The sequence below is a fragment of the Emys orbicularis genome, chromosome 2 (assembly GCF_028017835.1).
Source record: "Emys orbicularis isolate rEmyOrb1 chromosome 2, rEmyOrb1.hap1, whole genome shotgun sequence".
NCBI classification, from domain to species: domain Eukaryota; kingdom Metazoa; phylum Chordata; order Testudines; family Emydidae; genus Emys; species Emys orbicularis.
This window is the reverse complement of record NC_088684.1, coordinates 176,122,785-176,140,456: the sequence shown is the minus strand read 5'-3', so window position 1 is coordinate 176,140,456 and position 17,672 is coordinate 176,122,785. Positions and strand designations below refer to the sequence as shown.

Genomic DNA, 17,672 nt, shown 5'->3' with positions numbered 1-17,672 from the left:
CCTTCTCATTGACTCTTTTGGTCAGGTGCCCACTCACTTCCTTTTACCTATGCATAGCAGTGAGACTTTTTTAACCCTTTATAGGTAAAGCAAGTAGAGAACAGCTACTAAGAGGGATTTTATAGCTAACTGGCTGGCTGGGTGTCCATAACAGGGAGCTATCCCCGCCTTCATTTATCACAGGGATACTGAGGCAAAACACTGAGTGGAGCAAACAGTTGTTCTTTTGGCATCTTAAAGACTAACAGATTTATTTGGGCATAAGCTTTCGTAATTAAAACCCCCCACTTCTTCACACTTGCATCTGAAGAAGTGAGGTTTTTTACCCACGAAAGCTTATGCCCAAATAAATCTATTAGTCTTTAAGGTGCCACCGGACTCCTCATTGTTTTTGTGGATACAGATTAACATGGCAACCCCTCTGATAGTTGTTCTTTTGGCTGTTTGGGCAAAAGGAGTGAATTTCCTGTGAAATTCTTAAAAATCAAAAGCAAATCATTTGTGAACAAAAAAGAGGGCGGTATTCACAAAATAAATTGTCCACAGGAAGCTATTCTCCCAGCTCTAATCTTAAATGCTCTAGTACTAGTTGCTTTTAATGATTTAGAAAGAAAGAAAGAAAGAAAAGCACACTGACTCATTCTGTAGAATGAGCTGTCAGACTTGAAAGCATTAGTGTAATCTGTTGGCACCTACTCCTTGGACAGCCTTTCTGTAAAATCATATATGCATATGATTAAAATATAATGAATAACCTCACTGGTAGTTGTCCCCCAAGGAGAAAACCATGTAAAGTTTAAAAGTGTATTTTCAAAGGCCTGAAAATGAAACCTGAGAAATGGAGGCTGTCAAAGCATTTACTCTCTTGTCCTATCAAGTATCACCTTTCAAGTGCTACACTTTTCTTCCTTTTTAAAGAGGAATGCTGCTAGATATAACATTATGTCATTACAATAGCATTCACCCTTAGGACTTGTCTACATGGAGAAATTAGTGTGGCGAAACCTAGGGTGTGAATTTCAAGTGAACTAGCTACTGTTATATTAATGTAAATGGAATAAATGAGCCAAAGATGTTAACATAACCCAGTCTCATTGTCCAACACTGAACAATGTTAAACAAGGTTTGCGGTTTGGTATACAGAGACCTCAGCCTGCTTAGTACCATGGCAAACACAGCATTATATTTCCTTTTAACCTTTTATTAAAAATGCAGAAAAGAAGGAAAAACAGTTAAAGCATTTGAAATATAAAGTAAGATAAACATAAAGTAAGACTTTTATTTTAACAACATTTCTTCTTCCCTTTCACTGTAGCTGGAGAGAGTTTTAGAAGGAAAAACCTCTGTGTATGACCATCTTTTAGATGGTATTAAAGATGGTAATAACTGTCCTTTTGGGTAAAAAGAGAAGAAGTTAGCTGAGATGAGCTGGAGTTGTTGTTGCTGCAATTGTTAAAGTCTGATCCCATTTGATTTCGGTGTTTGGGATTCAGCTGGAGCTAGAAGGGGTGGCATTGTCATCTGGAACTTTCTCTCTGGCCCAGTCTGGTCTGGGCATCCCTCAGAATTAGGATAAAGAAGGCCCAGGGTCCCAGGAACTGATGGGGGTGGCAGCCATGATGATGATGCTTGCTGCAGTAGCCTCCATCAGTTCTTTACTATTTTTTTCCTTTCCTCCAAAGTCTTTCTCTTTAAGGACCCAAAAAGGGAGTGGCGGGTGGAATAGTCCATCCCCTTATCATTTTGTTCACCAATTAGGCTTAATCGCTAACATACCACGTTTGGTTTATTAACTTCCAATTTTTTTTAACCAAAAATGATTTTAACATTGTCCTTGAATTATATTAATGTGGCCTTTTTGTTTGGACTCGTTTAGTCTGTCTGGGTCTTTTGCACCTGTTTATAACATACATTATTGAAAGCAACTTCAGTTACTTTCTATTAACATTTGTTATTTTAGGTTATTGTAACATTTTATGAGCTTTCATATACTTTTCACAATTAAGCTTACAATTAGGGTAAATTTATAGGCTCAATTATCACAACACTACTCCTCATTAACTCTGTGTGTACATGGATACTGTGCACTAAGTGTGCTCTTTAACTTCTTACCCTTTAAAGTGTACTAAGTTAAGCAGCCTGAGGGCATTTGAATGTCCACTTGTGGAGTTAGTCCTCGTCTACAGTAGGAAATTATGTTGATCTAACTATGTTGTTCAGGGTGTGAAAAATCCATACCCATGAATGACGCAGTTAAGCCAACCTAAGCCCCGGTGTAGACAGCGCTAGGTCGATGGGAGAATTTTTCCATAGACTAGCTACCTCCTCTTGGGGGTGGTGGTGGTGGATAGATTACCGACACCAACTGGAGAAGCCCTCCCATCAGCATAGGTAGTGTTTTCACTGAAGTACTACAGTGGAGCACCTGCAGCATTTTAAGTGTAGACAAGCCCTTAGTGTGGTAAAACTAGTGTGCTTTAAATTTACACCCTAGCTTACTCTGCATTAACTTCCCTGTGTCTTTCAAGTAACCCTTCGACTTTTGGCCTTGGCAAATAGCACCTGCTGTATTAGGCTGACGTTTGATTTTTATTAGAATTCTAACTCTATCTTCTATTGGAAAGATGATGTCAAATCTTGTCAAATCTTTGTTTTTTAACTTTCCCTTTATATTTTTAGTAGTTTACATTTAACACAGTACTGTACTGTATTTGCTTCTTTCTTTCTTTCTTCCTTTCTTTCTTTCTTTTCTTTTCTTTTCTTTTCTTTTCTTTTTGTCTATGCTGCTTCCTGAATGCGTACTTTCAGTTCCAAATGAGGTGTGAGGTTGAACGGTCAGTTCGTAACTCTGGTGTTCGTAACTCTGAGGTTCTACTGTAGAAGTAAATGCCGTGTCTCTTCCAAAAGCTTACAATCTCCCCTCCATTGGGACAAAGCTCCTTTTTGCTAGGCCTGATGAGTCACAACATACTAGATCATAAAGCTGGTGCAGGATGAGCATTGGCTATCCATTACTGTGTAGTTTGTTTTTTAGGGTTTATGGGTAAAATTTTAAAAAGTACCTTTGTGCTTTTGAAAGTGTTAGATTTGTATATATACATAATAATAGATATGTTTTTTCCCCCTAAACTCTGTTTAGGTGAAAGCCCAGCTTCAAAAGATGGGAGCAATTCAACCCTTAAATATATTTCTACGTCAGGAAATTGACCGTATGCAGCGTGTTATATCAAGAGTTCGAACTACACTGACTGATCTCAAACTGGCCATAGATGGCAAGTATCATACAGCATTAATTTCTAAGGATTATAACAGTATTGTGACACTAACAATGTTCCCACATCTTACCTCGATTTATGGTGCCTTGGTCTTGCAATTCACTGTGCCCTGCGGCACTGCTGTACCCACATGAACCCTATTGAAGCCAATCCGTCTTTGCAGAGCTGCACTGCTGCACCTGTGTGCTATGAATTGCAGGATTGGGACCATAAACTGTATGGCAAAATGATTCAGAGTCAAACTGAGGCTTAATTGTATAGAACTAAGAAGCAGCATAGTTACAAAATTACATACTAATTAGCAGGGGGGAAGTGGCATTCTGCACATGTTGGAGCTGAGAGAGTTTAGCTTAAGGTAAGAGATGAGCAGTAGTGGAGTGAAGATGATGGAATAGATGGCTTGTGTTGCTTTCTGTTTCCTCCTTCTCTCATCCCATTTTGCCCATCTGGTATAGTTGAAATGGCTAGCTGGAAGGAGAATATAAAACCAGGCTCCCAAAAGAAAAGCCTAAGAAGATTATTTTTCAGTATATGGAAGTAAAGCTTGGTGTCATCTGCAGACTTTATAAGAATACTCTCCACTTCATTATCCGAGTCATTCATGAAAATATTGAGTAGTGCTGTACCCAGGATTGACCCCTGTGGGACCCCACTAGTTAAGTCCCCAGTTTGACAGTGAACCGTTGATAACTACTCTGAGTAGGGTTTTTCAACCAGTTTTTTATCCAGATTATATTTTTGAGGTCAAATTATAATTGTTATAATTGTAGCCGCACTTTGTACTCACTATTATGTTCCACCCGTTAGTGCTGTTTTAATTACTTATTGATTGCCCAGAGTTTATTTCACAGTTGGAATGATATAATACTCCACATAAATGAATGTTGTCCTCTCAAGTGACCTAAATAAGTGTGAGTTTGACACAGAGCGGTCATTTCAGAGGGGGTCATGTTTTTGTGGATGTATATCCTTTTCATTTTGGGAGTAACTAGAAATGGCCCTGAATCAAACCCCCAGATCCAAATGCCCCAAACTTTGGTGAATTTCCTGTCTGGATCTGGAAGAAAACTTTATAGATTGGTGTCAGTATCTAGGAGTTACTGTGTTCATATCTAAATGGAAAGCAAGAGAAGGAGAATTAACATAAGCTTTGACTTCAGAAGTTACTGTCATGTTCATTATGAAGAAACTCTACCATTCTTAAAGGTCAAACAAGCCTTCCGTTATAACTAAAGTTATAACGACCCTAATTTTACAAAATTAATACCACTGCTCCTGGAATTTTTTCAGGCATAAATTTATGCCAGGGTATAAAGCTTGAGAAAATTTAGACAAAATTTCTGAGAGCTAGAGCTGAGGGAGTCCAAAAAATGACACATTCCTGACTTTTTCAGACCAATGTAACTCAGAAAAGGCTTGGTCTGGAAATCCCAAATATGAGATTAATATGTTGCCCTAGCTGAGTACTGGTGCCTTTCATTAGTCTTTATAGGTTTTGGTTGCAGATTTGATATGTTATTAAAAGCCTTTTCATCATATGTTTTGAGCTCTGCATTGATCTATGTAATGCATGCTGGCTAGTATGCTAGCTTTAGGAGCTTCTTAAATACCACATCAGTGTCATACCTGTTTCCTACGCTGGACAGCCACAATGCTGAAGTACTCATGACCCCTGTGGAAAAATAATATGAGTTATGTGGAGGATAAGTACCTTGCAGAGTTCCTAAGGTTTGTAGCTGTACAAGCTGACATTCATCTTATTTTTTGGAAAGATGAAGGATCATCATTTTTCAGTCAGTAGGTCCGGTAGCCAGGAGGAATGATAGTTGGAGGTGGAGGGAGACAGTTAGGACAGGAGGCTTTGAATTCTATTCAGATCTGTGATTCCAGTGAGTCATAATGCTTTACACACATTATACATGGCACCGTACAAACTTAGTTTAATTAGACCTCAAAAGACCCTGGTAAACTAGACGTATAACACTGCTCTACAGCCAAAATGCTTCTGAAATAAATGTAGTCAAACTTTACTAATTCTGGGTCACTGAGAACGAAAATGATGCTTAAAATTGTTGATTGGCTCTAGTTTTCAAGATATGCTATTGGGTCAGTATATACGACCCTTGACTTGGGAATGGCGGAGGATAAGTGAGTTATAAAGGGAAGGGATCTCAATTTAAACCAGAAATGACTAAAATACATCTTTGACTGGATCTATGAATAAATCTATGACTGGGTTTGGACAGTACTTGCTTTTTAGGCAAAACAATGAATGATGCAATCTGAAGCTGCTATTGCGTCATACATGATATGAATTGCATCATGTTATTCCTAGAAGTCATGGATGATGCAATCATAACAAAGCTTACATCACTCTGCTGAACAAATTGCCCTATATCAGCTCCAGAAATCATACAGTGTCGTGCTCTCTTATTTGTCAGTGTTTGATTTTGCAAAGGGACACATTTCTGTTTAGCCAAAGTGAGCAGAGATGCCTCGTACTTGTGTGAACAGTGCAGATAACTTCTGCTATGTTTGTGGTGAAGTGACTTTTGCATCACAAAAGCGCAGTATAACCACTATGGTTAAGAAAGCCTATCACCTTTATTTTGGCTGCAAAATTGGAGATCAGGACAAGAGGTGGGCCCCACACATATGCTGCAACACTTGTGCAACAAATGTTTGCCAGTGGTTGAACAGGAAAAGGAAATCTATGCCTTTTGCAGTGCCAATGATTTGGAGAGAGCCAACAGATCATACCAGCAATTGTTACTTCTGCATGGTGCCTCCAGTTGGGAAAGGTGTGTCAAAGAAGAAAAAGTGGACTGTGCATTATCCAAACATTCCATCAGCTATACGCCCAGTACCCCACGGAGAAGGACTGCCGGTTCCTGATGCACCAGAATCATTCTCACCAGAGTCAGACGAGGAAGAGGAAGAGGATGAAACTTCTGGTCCTGAACCATCAATGTCACAGGACCCACATTTTCTCCCATCCTCCTCTGAACCACACCTCATAACACAAGGTGAACTGAATGAACTTGTCAGGGATTTGGAACTAGCCAAGAGTAAGGCAGAGCTGTTGGGCTCCAGACTACAGCAGTGGAATCTCCTGGCAGGTGATGTAAGGGTTTCCTTGTTCCGTGACTGTCAAAAGGATCTTGTCCCATTCTTCTTCATGGAAGGTGATCTTGTAGCCTGCAACAACATCTATGGTATGATGGCAGCCCTCAACATCGTTCACGATCCAGATGAGTGGAGACTGTTCATTGATTCATCGAAGACTAGTCTTAAAGCTGTTTTACTGCATAATGGCAATGTTTTGCCATCAATTCCAGTTGGTCATGCAGTCCATATGAAGGAAACCTATGACAACATGAAACAACTTTGGAGGTGCATAAACTATGACCAACATCAGTGGCAGCTTTGTGGCGATTTGAAGGTTGTTGCTCTCTTGCTTGGTCTGCAGACTGGATCCACAAAGTACTGCTGTTTTCTCTGCGAATGGGATAGTCGTGCAAGAGATTCCCACTACATCAAGAAAGACTGGCCACTTCGACAGTCATTGGAGCCTGGGAGGAAAAGTGTTCAGCATCCACCACTTGTTGAATCAAGGAAGATTTTGTTACCACCCTTACACATCAAGCTGGGTCTGATGAAGAACTTTGTCAAGGCCATTGACAAAACACAAGCAGCTTTCAAGTACCTCCATGGAAAATTTCCAAGGTTAAGTGAAGCTAAGATAAAGGAAGGTGTCTTTGTTGGTCCTCAGATTCGTGAACTTCTTCGAGATGATGCATTTGACCATGCACTGCGTGGCAAGGAAAAGACGGCATGGAAAGCCTTCCAGTGAGTGGCAATAAATTTTCTCGGAAACAACAAGGCAGACAACTACAGGTTGTTGGTGGAAAACCTCCTCAAGGCATACAAAAGCCTTGGTTGCAATATGTCACTAAAGATACATTTTTTGCACTCTCATCTAGATTTTTTTCCACCGAACTGTGGAGCAGTGAGCGACGAGCACGGCGAGCAATTTCACCAGGACATTGCAACAATGGAGAAACGCTATCAGGGCAAATGGAGCCCATCAATGCTTGCAGACTATTGCTGGACAGTGACAAGAGATGCTCCATTTAATGAATACAAGAGACAAGCCAAGAAGCGCCGAGTAGACACTGAATAGGACTAAACTATGTACAGAATAGTTTTTTGCCTTTTGTTTCATCATAAAGTTTATTTATATAACCCTTTTGCTGATTTTTAAAGTGTTACATAAACAGGACAGGTGAAATATTATCATGTAAAGCAACCATAAACACATGAAAAGACCTAGGTTTACAATTTATGATTAAAACTCTACTATCTACACAATATACATAGACATAAAATGTAAAAACTGAAATATCTTAGAAACAGTAGCCAATCAGTTGTTTTAATTGTCATATTTGAATTCAGCACATCAAAATACATAATAAATAGCACATTTTATCTCTGAAGCAGACGACTTCTCAAAAATTGTAGACCAGTGTAATTTTACCTCCATTTTACAAAGGGAGAAGTTGAGGCTCAATGAGTTGATCTTGCTGTGTTAGCAACCAGCTTGAAAGGTCCCTCACCAAAGGCTCTTACGTAAATTAAGTTGTCATGGGATAAAAGGAAAGGTCCTTTCATGGATTGAGAACTGGTTAAAAGACCGGGAACAAAGGGTAGGAATAAATGGTAAATTCTCAGAATGGAGAGGGGTAACTAGTGGTATTCCCCAAGGGTCAGTGCTTGGACCAATCCTATTCAACTTATTTATAAATGATCTGGAGAAAGGGGTAAACAGTGAGGTGGCAAAGTTTGCAGATGATACTAAACTGCTCAAGATAGTTAAGACCAAAGCAGACTGTGATGAACTTCAAAAATATCTCACAAAACTAAGCGATTGGGCAACAAAATGGCAAATGAAATTTAATGTGGAGTTATGCACATTGGAAAAAATAACCCCAACTATACATACAATATGATGGGGGCTAATTTAGCTACAACAAGTCAGGAAAAAGATCTTGGAGTCATCGTGGATAGTTCTCTGAAGATGTCTGCGCAGTGTGCAGAGGCGGTCAAAAAAGCAAACAGGATGTTAGGGATCATTAAAAAGGGGATAGAGAATAAGATGGAGAATATATTATTGCCCTCATATAAATCGATGGTACGCCCACATCTCGAATACTGCGTACAGATGTGGTCTCCTCATCTAAAAAAAGATATACTGGCACTAGAAAAGGTTCAGAAAAGGGCAACTAAAATGATTAGGGGTTTGGAACGGGTCCCATATGAGGAGAGATTAAAGAGGCTAGGACTCTTCAGCTTGGAAAAGAGGAGACTAAGGTGGGATATGATAGAGGTATATAAAATCATGAGTGATGTGGAGAAAGTGGATAAGGAAAAGTTATTTACTTATTCCCATAATACAAGAACTAGGGGTCACCAAATGAAATTAATAGGCAGCAGGTTTAAAACAAATACAAGGAAGTTCTTCTTCACGCAGCGCACAGTCAACTTGTGGAACTCCTTACCTGAGGAGGTTGTGAAGGCTAGGACTATAACATCATTTAAAAAAGAACTGGATAAATTCATGGTGGTTAAGTCCATTAATGGCTATTAGCCAGGATGGGTAAGGAATGGTGTCCCTAGCCTCTGTTTGTCAGAGGATGGAGATGGATGGCAGGAGAGAGATCACTTGATCATTGCCTGTTGGTCCACTCCCTCTGGGGCACCTGGCATTGGCCACTGTCGGTAGACCGGATACTGGGCTAGATGGACCTTTGGTCTGACCCAGTACGGCCGTTCTTATGTTCTAAAGCATTGTCTCCTGCGGGCTAGGATCCTATTGGTTTCTGATGGCTGCCTGCAAAGATGAAAAGAACTCTAGTGCTGCTAAAGATAATGACATTTTTGTTTAGCTCATATGATGGGGCTTGTGCATTTGGACTGAAGAGTCCTTTGTTCTCTCCCCATTGATTCCCACAATGGCTGTATGGGAGCCACATAAGGAGTCATCAGGGTATTCCTCTTCCAGAGGAGAATTTTATTTGGGGATGTTTGGGGACATTCAATAAAGCATTCATAAAATGTGGCAATCGGAAAATTCATGTTTTGAGACTTCTGGAAAAAAAGAGCTAATGTGTTTTGCCACCTCATAACTCAAAAGCATTTTGGCCCAATAATTCCCAATTTCTATTATTTTTCTCACCCTGAGGAAGGCTGGTTCCTCTGATTATCTTTTTAAAAGATAAAAGATACTTTTGGACATATTACTAAATCTTATATACACACTTGGCTTGATGCTGAATATCTAAGAGTGTTCAGAAGCAAATTGTGTAGATTTAGGATAAACTACAGGAAACAGAGAAGACTTTAAAATATGCTGCAGAGCAGTTTTGTAATGTTCTACTGACCTGGTGTGGGACAAGGCTGTGTGTGTGTGTGTACGTGTGCATGTGCTCACAAATAAAATATTATTTTTGTATCATCTATCCTCATGATAATGTGTGGACATGTAGATTTGGTGCCTGTGCTGATAAATTTTCAAGACAAATTGCAAGGCTAAATTGTGTGCGATTATTTTTTAAAAATGACAGCAGTCTTATTGAATAGAGTAAATAGCTATTGTGGAGTATGAGGGAGTTAGGTGTGCTATTTTTTACAAATATATGCATCTCGGTTTACCTGGTTGGTGGTAGCCTGCCTGACTGCAAGGTCTTAATTCAAAGGAGGCTATCAGGGGGGAAACAAACAGGAAACAAAACAATGGCAAAGAAAAGGTACAGTCTGTGAGAATATCAACAGTCCTTGAGGGAACTAGGGGGAAGCTATGAACTGGGGAGTGCCCCTGCCTGGCTCCAACCAGGCTGGTAAGGTTTACTCTTCCCATGCACAAGCTCAGGATCAAAGTGGGTCCTAAACCATTAAAGGACCTCAGGCCTAGAAAAGGAAGAGAGTTGGGTGTGTTGCCAGGAGCCACCCAGGGAGTGTGAGTGAACACTGACAGGGATGCAAAAAGACACGGAGAACATGCTACAGGAGGGAAGTCTGCTTCTTCCAGCCTAGAAATGGAGGTAAGTGGGCTGAATAGAACTTACCAAAGCTTGCAAGGAAAGATTAAGAGTTAAGTAAAGGTAAATATGAGTATAGGCCTTTATTGTTTTTATTCTTTGCTCTGCATCCTATGTACCTTTGGGTGAATGAATAAATAAAGCTTTTTTTTTTTTTTTTTGAAGCAGCTGTTTGTCAGTCACTCTAACCAGCCACTGTCACAGGCTCCCGGAGCAAAGGTCTTACCGGAGCAGAACTCATTTGGGCCTGTTGGGTTAATATAGTTGGTAAACAGAGGGGCTGCAGCTCAGAGACACAGTCTAAGGGCTAGTCTACACTACCCGCCCGGATCGGCGGGTAGAAATTGATCTCTCGGGGATCGATTTATCGCATCTCATCTAGACGGATAAATCGATCCCCGAATCGACGCGCGTACTCCCACCTCGTGAGGCGGAGTAAGCGCCGTCGACGGGGGAGCCACGGCGGTCGATTTGCCGCCGGCCTCACAGCGGGGTAAGTCGAATAGGATACGTTGAATTCAGCTACGCTATTTGCGTAGCTGAATTTGCGTATCTTAAATCGATTCCCCCCCCCCCCCCAGTGTAGACCTAGCCTAAGAGTGGTAGGAATGTGTGGTTCCACCCAGATGGGGTGAAGGTAGCAAAATCTGCTGCTTGAGGGGTGCATGTCAGAGAGACTAAAGGGACTCTAAAGCACAGCTTGCCCTGTAACCATGCCAACTATTTATGAGCAATATCAGAATATAGGAACTAGAGGCTTGATTCTCCTTTCATTCACATGGGTTTTATCCTTGTCTAACTCCCTTGTTTCAGTTGAGTTATTCCTGATTTACACCTATGCACATGAAAAGAGAATCAGGCTCAGACACTCAAGTTCTTGCTGAAACCAAAGCTTAAGAACCCAACCGCTAATTCGAGTGCACATCTGGATCTTCACCTCTCTAGTGGGAGGCATATTCTTCCAAATGAAGAAGTTCAAAACTGTGGTCCAAATCCGAACCTTCCCATATTTCAGGATGTTCAGATCCAGCTCATTATAGAGATAGGTGTGAGCCCAAGTAGTAACAAGGCGCTACTGTATACACATAATTAGGCTTGGAAGGATAAAATTTTTATCTGTAAATGAACATCAATTTCACTGGACACACACAAACCAATTAAAAACTACTTCCATCTATAATAATCCAAATTTACAGCTAGGCAAAGCAATAAAAATGCTGCTTAACTTATTAGAGTTTGATTTAAGGACATTTATTTTATAAATTTTGACGTGATATTGACAATTGGTATTTTAACAGTTATAAAGCTTTAACTTTCTGAATCTCATTGTCTACCGTCATTAAATAATTATTGGCTGACTGTCCCATAATTTCTCGTAATTGTGAGGATTTAAATAGATTAAAAACTAAAGAAATGCTTAAACCCCATAATTTCATGCAACTGTAAAGATTTAAATTAATAAAAATAGGAAAAAATAAACATACATTATCCATCAAAATATGGGGAAAAAATTGAACTCTGCCAAGCCCTCAGATAATATCAACCGAACAAAGCTTTCATTCTGTTACATGGTGAGTCACTAAAAACAGAGCCACAGAATAGGATAAATGTGCTAGGATGTAGCTGTGCAGCCCCTTGACATAATTACTTTAATTAGCCACAAAAACTGTCGTCTCGTTCCGTATTGAATTGAACACCTACAGGAGTTTTACTTTGCCTCTTTCTCTGTACAGTAGTTGGAAGAATTTGGACAGGCCAAAAGAGGCTACATCTACACTATGAGCTAGGGGTGCTGTGTGTATATGTGCTTGGCATAGCTCAGCTATGCCTCTGCTGCCCTTGCTAGTGTGACCACAGCTATTTCTACTTGCCCTAGCTCGATAAGAGCTAGCACAAGTATGTATATGCCAGCAGGAAAATCACACCCCTACTTAATTGTGCAGGCATAGCCAGAGACAGGGCAACTCAGGTAGAAACCTGTTTTAAAAGCTCTAATCTACGTGCAGTATGGTTACAGTAGAAATTATTTTAGAAATATCAAAAAAGACACTTCAAAGCCTTTAAATGATCTGACCTTTAATCTGTCATCTTAAAATGGGCTTCATTGTACCCATGAAAGGGGACCCGACCACATAAAATCCAAAAATAACTGTTGTAAACAGCAGGCAAGTGAAGTTCATAGAACATTACAGCCAGTCATGTTAAGTTCATGAAATGTTCAGTCAGCCCCTTTACAGCGGGCTGCCTCCTGTTTTCCATTAGTTAAATAGTAGAAATGTATGGTGTTGCATTATTCACTCAACATACCCTGTGTCTGCTTTCCAGTCCTTGTTATTTGAGTGTTCCTGTTTTCTGGAATAGATGTCTCTCTCTCTCTCTCTCTCTCTCTCAGTTGGTAATTAATCCAATTTCTCCCCACTATTTTATTTTTATCAAAGCATCCGAGCTGCAGGAATGCATAGCAACGCCCACAGATGGCATTCAGTCTGCCCTGGTGCTGCAACTCAAGCACCATATCCCTGCTGCCAAAGCTCACACCCACTCACTCAGCATAGTAATGCAGAGATGTAGCCAAGGCCAGGGCACTGAGCACGTCTTCTCAGCCTCTACAGCTCTTTTGTTAAGTTTGCTTCAAGTTCGTAACAAAAGTCAGGTTTATTATTTTCAGCAACAATCATGAGTCGTCACAGAGGGAAATGTGGAACAGTGTTCCCAGTTGTAGTGGGAGACTCCCTGGTGTCTCTCAGATGGTGCACAGGGAGCAGAGTCCGGTTGTGTCCCCCTAACTATGAGGCTGCAGCATAGGGAAGTCCCTAATGGGTATAGAGATGGCATAGCTGGCTCCTATACTGCCCTCTGCTCCTGGAGGAATTCTGCGCCCTCGGGGGGTGCAGAATTCGTACATTCCGCAGATTTCTTGGCTTCTTCGCAGAAAAATAGGGGAGCAAAAAATCTGTGGGGAACACACGCCCCTTCCACGGCAGTCTGGGCATGTCTGCTGGGAGCACCCAGCAGCAGAGAGCAGATCACTGCGGGGGCACGAGGGAGGGTGGGTGTGCATGCATGCATCCGCGGAGGGACGTTAAGGGAATGGGGCTGAGCTTGTGCCTGTGTATGAACGAGGGAGAGAAACTCAGGGCTCGTCTACACTGGCAATTTACAGTGCTGCAACTTTCTCACTCAGGGGTGTGAAAAAACACCCTCCTGAGTGCAGCAAGTTTCAGTGCTGTAAAGTGCCAGTGTAGACAGTGCCCCAGCTGATAGTTACGCCCCTTGTGGAGGTGACCACACAAGGCACATTAAAGCGCTGCCTCGGCAGCGCTTTAGCGTTGCCAGTGTAGACTAGCCCTAAGGTGCCACAAGGACTCCTTGTTGTTTTTGCTGTGTTTATGTTAGAGAAGGCCAAGTTGAAGAAATGCCCCTTGAATGTGGAGCAGAAGGTGGTGACATTTATGATATTCTTGGGGTGGTTCCTGGAGGAATTCGTTCTACAGTCTCGGACTTGCCCCTGTCTCCTGCACAGATGAGCTTTACTCTTAGCGTGACCTGTCTGTGACTTTTGCTGCTGCGGCTCCATGATTTCCCCCCACCATCGTGGTGGCTGGGATCTGTGGGGTTCCCCCTCTGCCCGTGGGAGCTGGAAGCTGCAGGGTGACCATATTTCCCAAAGAGAATATGGGACACTCCCAGCCCCTTGCCCGAAGCATCCATCTCCCCCTGTGCAAGGCTGTCGCCCATCACTGGAACCCTGAGGAGGGCCCCCTCAGGAGTCTGTCACCTGGAGCCCCTGTTGCTGCTGTCACTGGAACCCTGCCAGGGCCCCACTGGCTGCCAGCTCCAGAGTACTGCAGCTCCTGGGGCTGAAGCAGAGAATGTCACAGAGGTCCCTGGAAGTCACAGATTCCATGACTTCCATGGCCTCCATGACATAAACATAGCCTTACTCATGGATGCTGCTATGTGAGAGCTGTCAGCAAGGAATCAGGAGTCCACCTAAACTATGGACTGAAGTTTGGTTCCTTGACACATCACTCCTTTCTCTCACCCCAGGTTTGTCAAATTTTATCCCAGTGAACCAGAGAATAGTGTAGGAAAGAGGTTTCCATAGTGTGGACCTCACCAGAACACAGAGGTAGTCTGCTGGATCACCCACCCTCCCATTCATAGTCACACAGATCACCTCCCTTTCCCTCCCATGTACAGTTCCGTGAGCCACCTCATTCTATCCGCAATAACATTCAATCCCTGTGGCAACTACAGCAGTTGTTTATATCAAAATATAATTGTTATTTGTATTGCGGTAATACCTAGGGGTTCTAATCGGAACTGGGATACATTGGGCTTGTTGCTATATTTAATTTATTATAGGTGTCTTTTAATACAATTTAGGAGCTCAAAATATGGACGACTGCCAGCTCTCTGTAGACCAGCAGCAAGTGCTCCACAGACCAGAGGCCGAGAACCTCTGGTTTACAGAATACGGTGGATGTCACAGTGAGGCTAATTATTTTACAAGCAGTAAATGCCAACCTTTTTTAATGGAAACCACTGTACTATAGGTAGCATATGTGTGTGGACCACCACTGCCAAAAAGAAAACATTTGACTGTATCTCTGCCATTACTTTACTATTTCACTATTGGGAGCTCTTAGTAATGAAAATGTATGGACTCATCATCTGTAACAAAATAATTGCAATGAATATATTCTCTATCAATACATGATTAGAATATAGATGGCATATACAGTATACATCTCTCTCTGATAGTGTGAAGGGAGACCATTAAAATATACTTATATTGAAACAATTCATCACATTTACAAGCACTGTGTCAATACAATAAATATAAATTGGAAAAAAAGTTGTTTGAAAAAAATCTCTTTATTTCTCCACATAATATTATAAGAAATGTCCTTTATTCATTATTAGCCATGGACTGAGACTTATACGTTTGTTGCAATTAATTGCAAATTCGTTTGAACAGTTGTATAATTAAGGCTCAACAAGAGAGATCCTTTTGGATGTAGAATATTGTTTAGAAGTTTTAATTGCCTTTGGAAGCTGGGGAGAAGTTCATTCTGTACATGTTTTACTTATAATTCAGGAACCATTATTATGTCGGAAGACTTGCGAGATGCTTTGGATAACATGTATGATGCTAGAATTCCAAAGCTTTGGTTCAAGATTTCCTGGGAATCTGCTACTTTAGGGTTTTGGTTTACTGAGCTGCTTGAAAGAAACCAACAATTTAGCAGCTGGCTGCTGGATGGCCGACCAAATCAGTTCTGGATGACAGGATTCTTTAATCCACAGGTAAGGTTACCAAGTTAGCCTAAATGTGGTATTTTAAATCCTATGCAATAACTAAATGATAACTTGAGGAAGCTTCCAGCTAACTCAGTCATAATTGTGTCCTGAGTTAAATAAGCTCCAAACCTTAAGGATGAGATGTTTAGTAGACCAAAATATTGTTACTGAAATAACAGGAAGCAGCACCATCAAGTTATTATAATAATAATAATAGAATGTATATAAATAGGCTCAATGAGTTTCTGCACATTTCAATTCCTTACTCCCTTTTTCTTTTTTTCTTCCCTTCCCTTCCCTTGCCCTGTAATAAGAGTCATTTGTTTGTCATTCATTTATTTAAAGCTCCCTAGAGTATGAAATAATTACATTTAAAAAAGAAAGTTTGAAAAAATGCCATTTATGGGTAAAATGGGACGTGCCTCTGAGCCCTTGTGGGCCAGTTCTATAATGTGGAGTTATTCTGTATACAGCACCTAAAATTGTGCTAGGCAATTTGCAGAGAGATTAAGAACACAGTCCCCACACTGCATAGTCTAAAATAGGTCAGGCATAACAAAAAGAAAGGCAACAAAGAGAAGGGCTGAGGGAGGAAGAAAGGAATGAAGAATTCACAGCTTCATCATGTGGCTGCTTTCTATGGCTGTGCACACAGATGAAAGTTTCATGATGCAGCAGATATTTCTGGGAACTGTGACATCTGGAAATGATGGATTCTGAGATGTCTCAGGTGAGTGCATGGCCAATTTTGTGGAACCGAGAGTTATTTTAAAGATGTATTTTTATTAATACCAATGGATGTTAGCAATGTAAATGTTAGCTGATGAAGTTGCCCAGAGAGAAAAATTACTGATGGAGATGGGTGTGGCAAATATTCTCCTGGGCTGAGGGTGGAGGATATTCAGGTGCCTATCTGGACTGGCTATTTTGGAGAGTAAATAGTCCACCTTCACAATTTTATAGTCCCAGTGTCCTGTCCTACAGACATCAGAATCCAAGGATATAGGAGACCCATGGTAAACTGTGACAGCATCTGTTGGATTCAAAGAAGCTATTATAGTTTAACATTTGATTTTGTCCACAAGACTCAGAGTCCATTACAGGCACTTTAAAATATCCCTGAATTGCTATTATGCTGTCAGATAAGTTGCTGTCTTACCTGCCTCACCAGGGGTGCTGTGAGGATCAGTAAGTTAGTGTTGATACACTATTTTAGTAATGTGAAGTGCTGTGTAAGGGCTAGTACTTGTCTGGAGTATGGTTAGACATCTCAATATTCATACTGTTTCCTGACATTTTCTTCACTTAGTGCTGCTAGATTTTGCACTTAAGATACCCCAGAACAGACATAGTTTTTACTCTGGCCATGTTAGTTGGCTTTGTTCATGCCTTGGCCTAGTGACAGGTTTGCAATTCTGCCAGGCTAAAATGGGCATCCTACTTGTTGGCTCTGGACATCTGGACACCTCAAAAAGAAGCCAAGTAATCAGAATAAAATGTCTCCAAACAAGCTGGGACTTAATAGACCACAACAACTCAGGAAGAGCTTGCAGAAATGTGCAAATTTAACACTACATAACACACATTTGTAAAACTCTCTAAACCTGTAAAGTGTACAGAAGAATCCCTGAATATTGTATGTTTACATGACTTTAATGTTCATTTGTGTTAGCAATTACAAATGTAAGAGTCAGAATGTTATTTTTGTATTGCCCAGACTGCGGTCGAGTTCCCATTTGGTGAGATATTGTGTTATATTTTATTTAAAATGATTATAATTGATAATAATACAGTTATGATTTTTTTTAAATCACTATTACATGGATCAGAGATTTAGAAAATGAATTCCCATGTACAAAAATGGGCTCAGAGGGATAAAGAATTAATTTTACTTGCAAAACTGGCTTATTAATAATAACTTATAAATAGTCAAGAACGCCTCTCACTTGTATATCTCAGAAGTCTGTCTTATCCCCCTCTGTATAGATTGCTG

General features: G+C 40.8%; 1 protein-coding gene across 1 annotated transcript in view; it reads left to right on the top strand.

Annotated features, from left to right (window-relative positions):
- The window catches only part of LOC135873590 (dynein axonemal heavy chain 5-like), a 283,929-nt gene that overhangs the window by 253,872 nt on the left and 12,385 nt on the right, over positions 1–17,672 (top strand). Inside the window, exons 73-74 of the mRNA XM_065398212.1 lie at positions 3,140–3,272; positions 15,477–15,685. Coding sequence (XP_065254284.1) covers positions 3,140–3,272; positions 15,477–15,685 — 342 coding nt within the window. The remainder of the gene's footprint in view (positions 1–3,139; positions 3,273–15,476; positions 15,686–17,672) is intronic.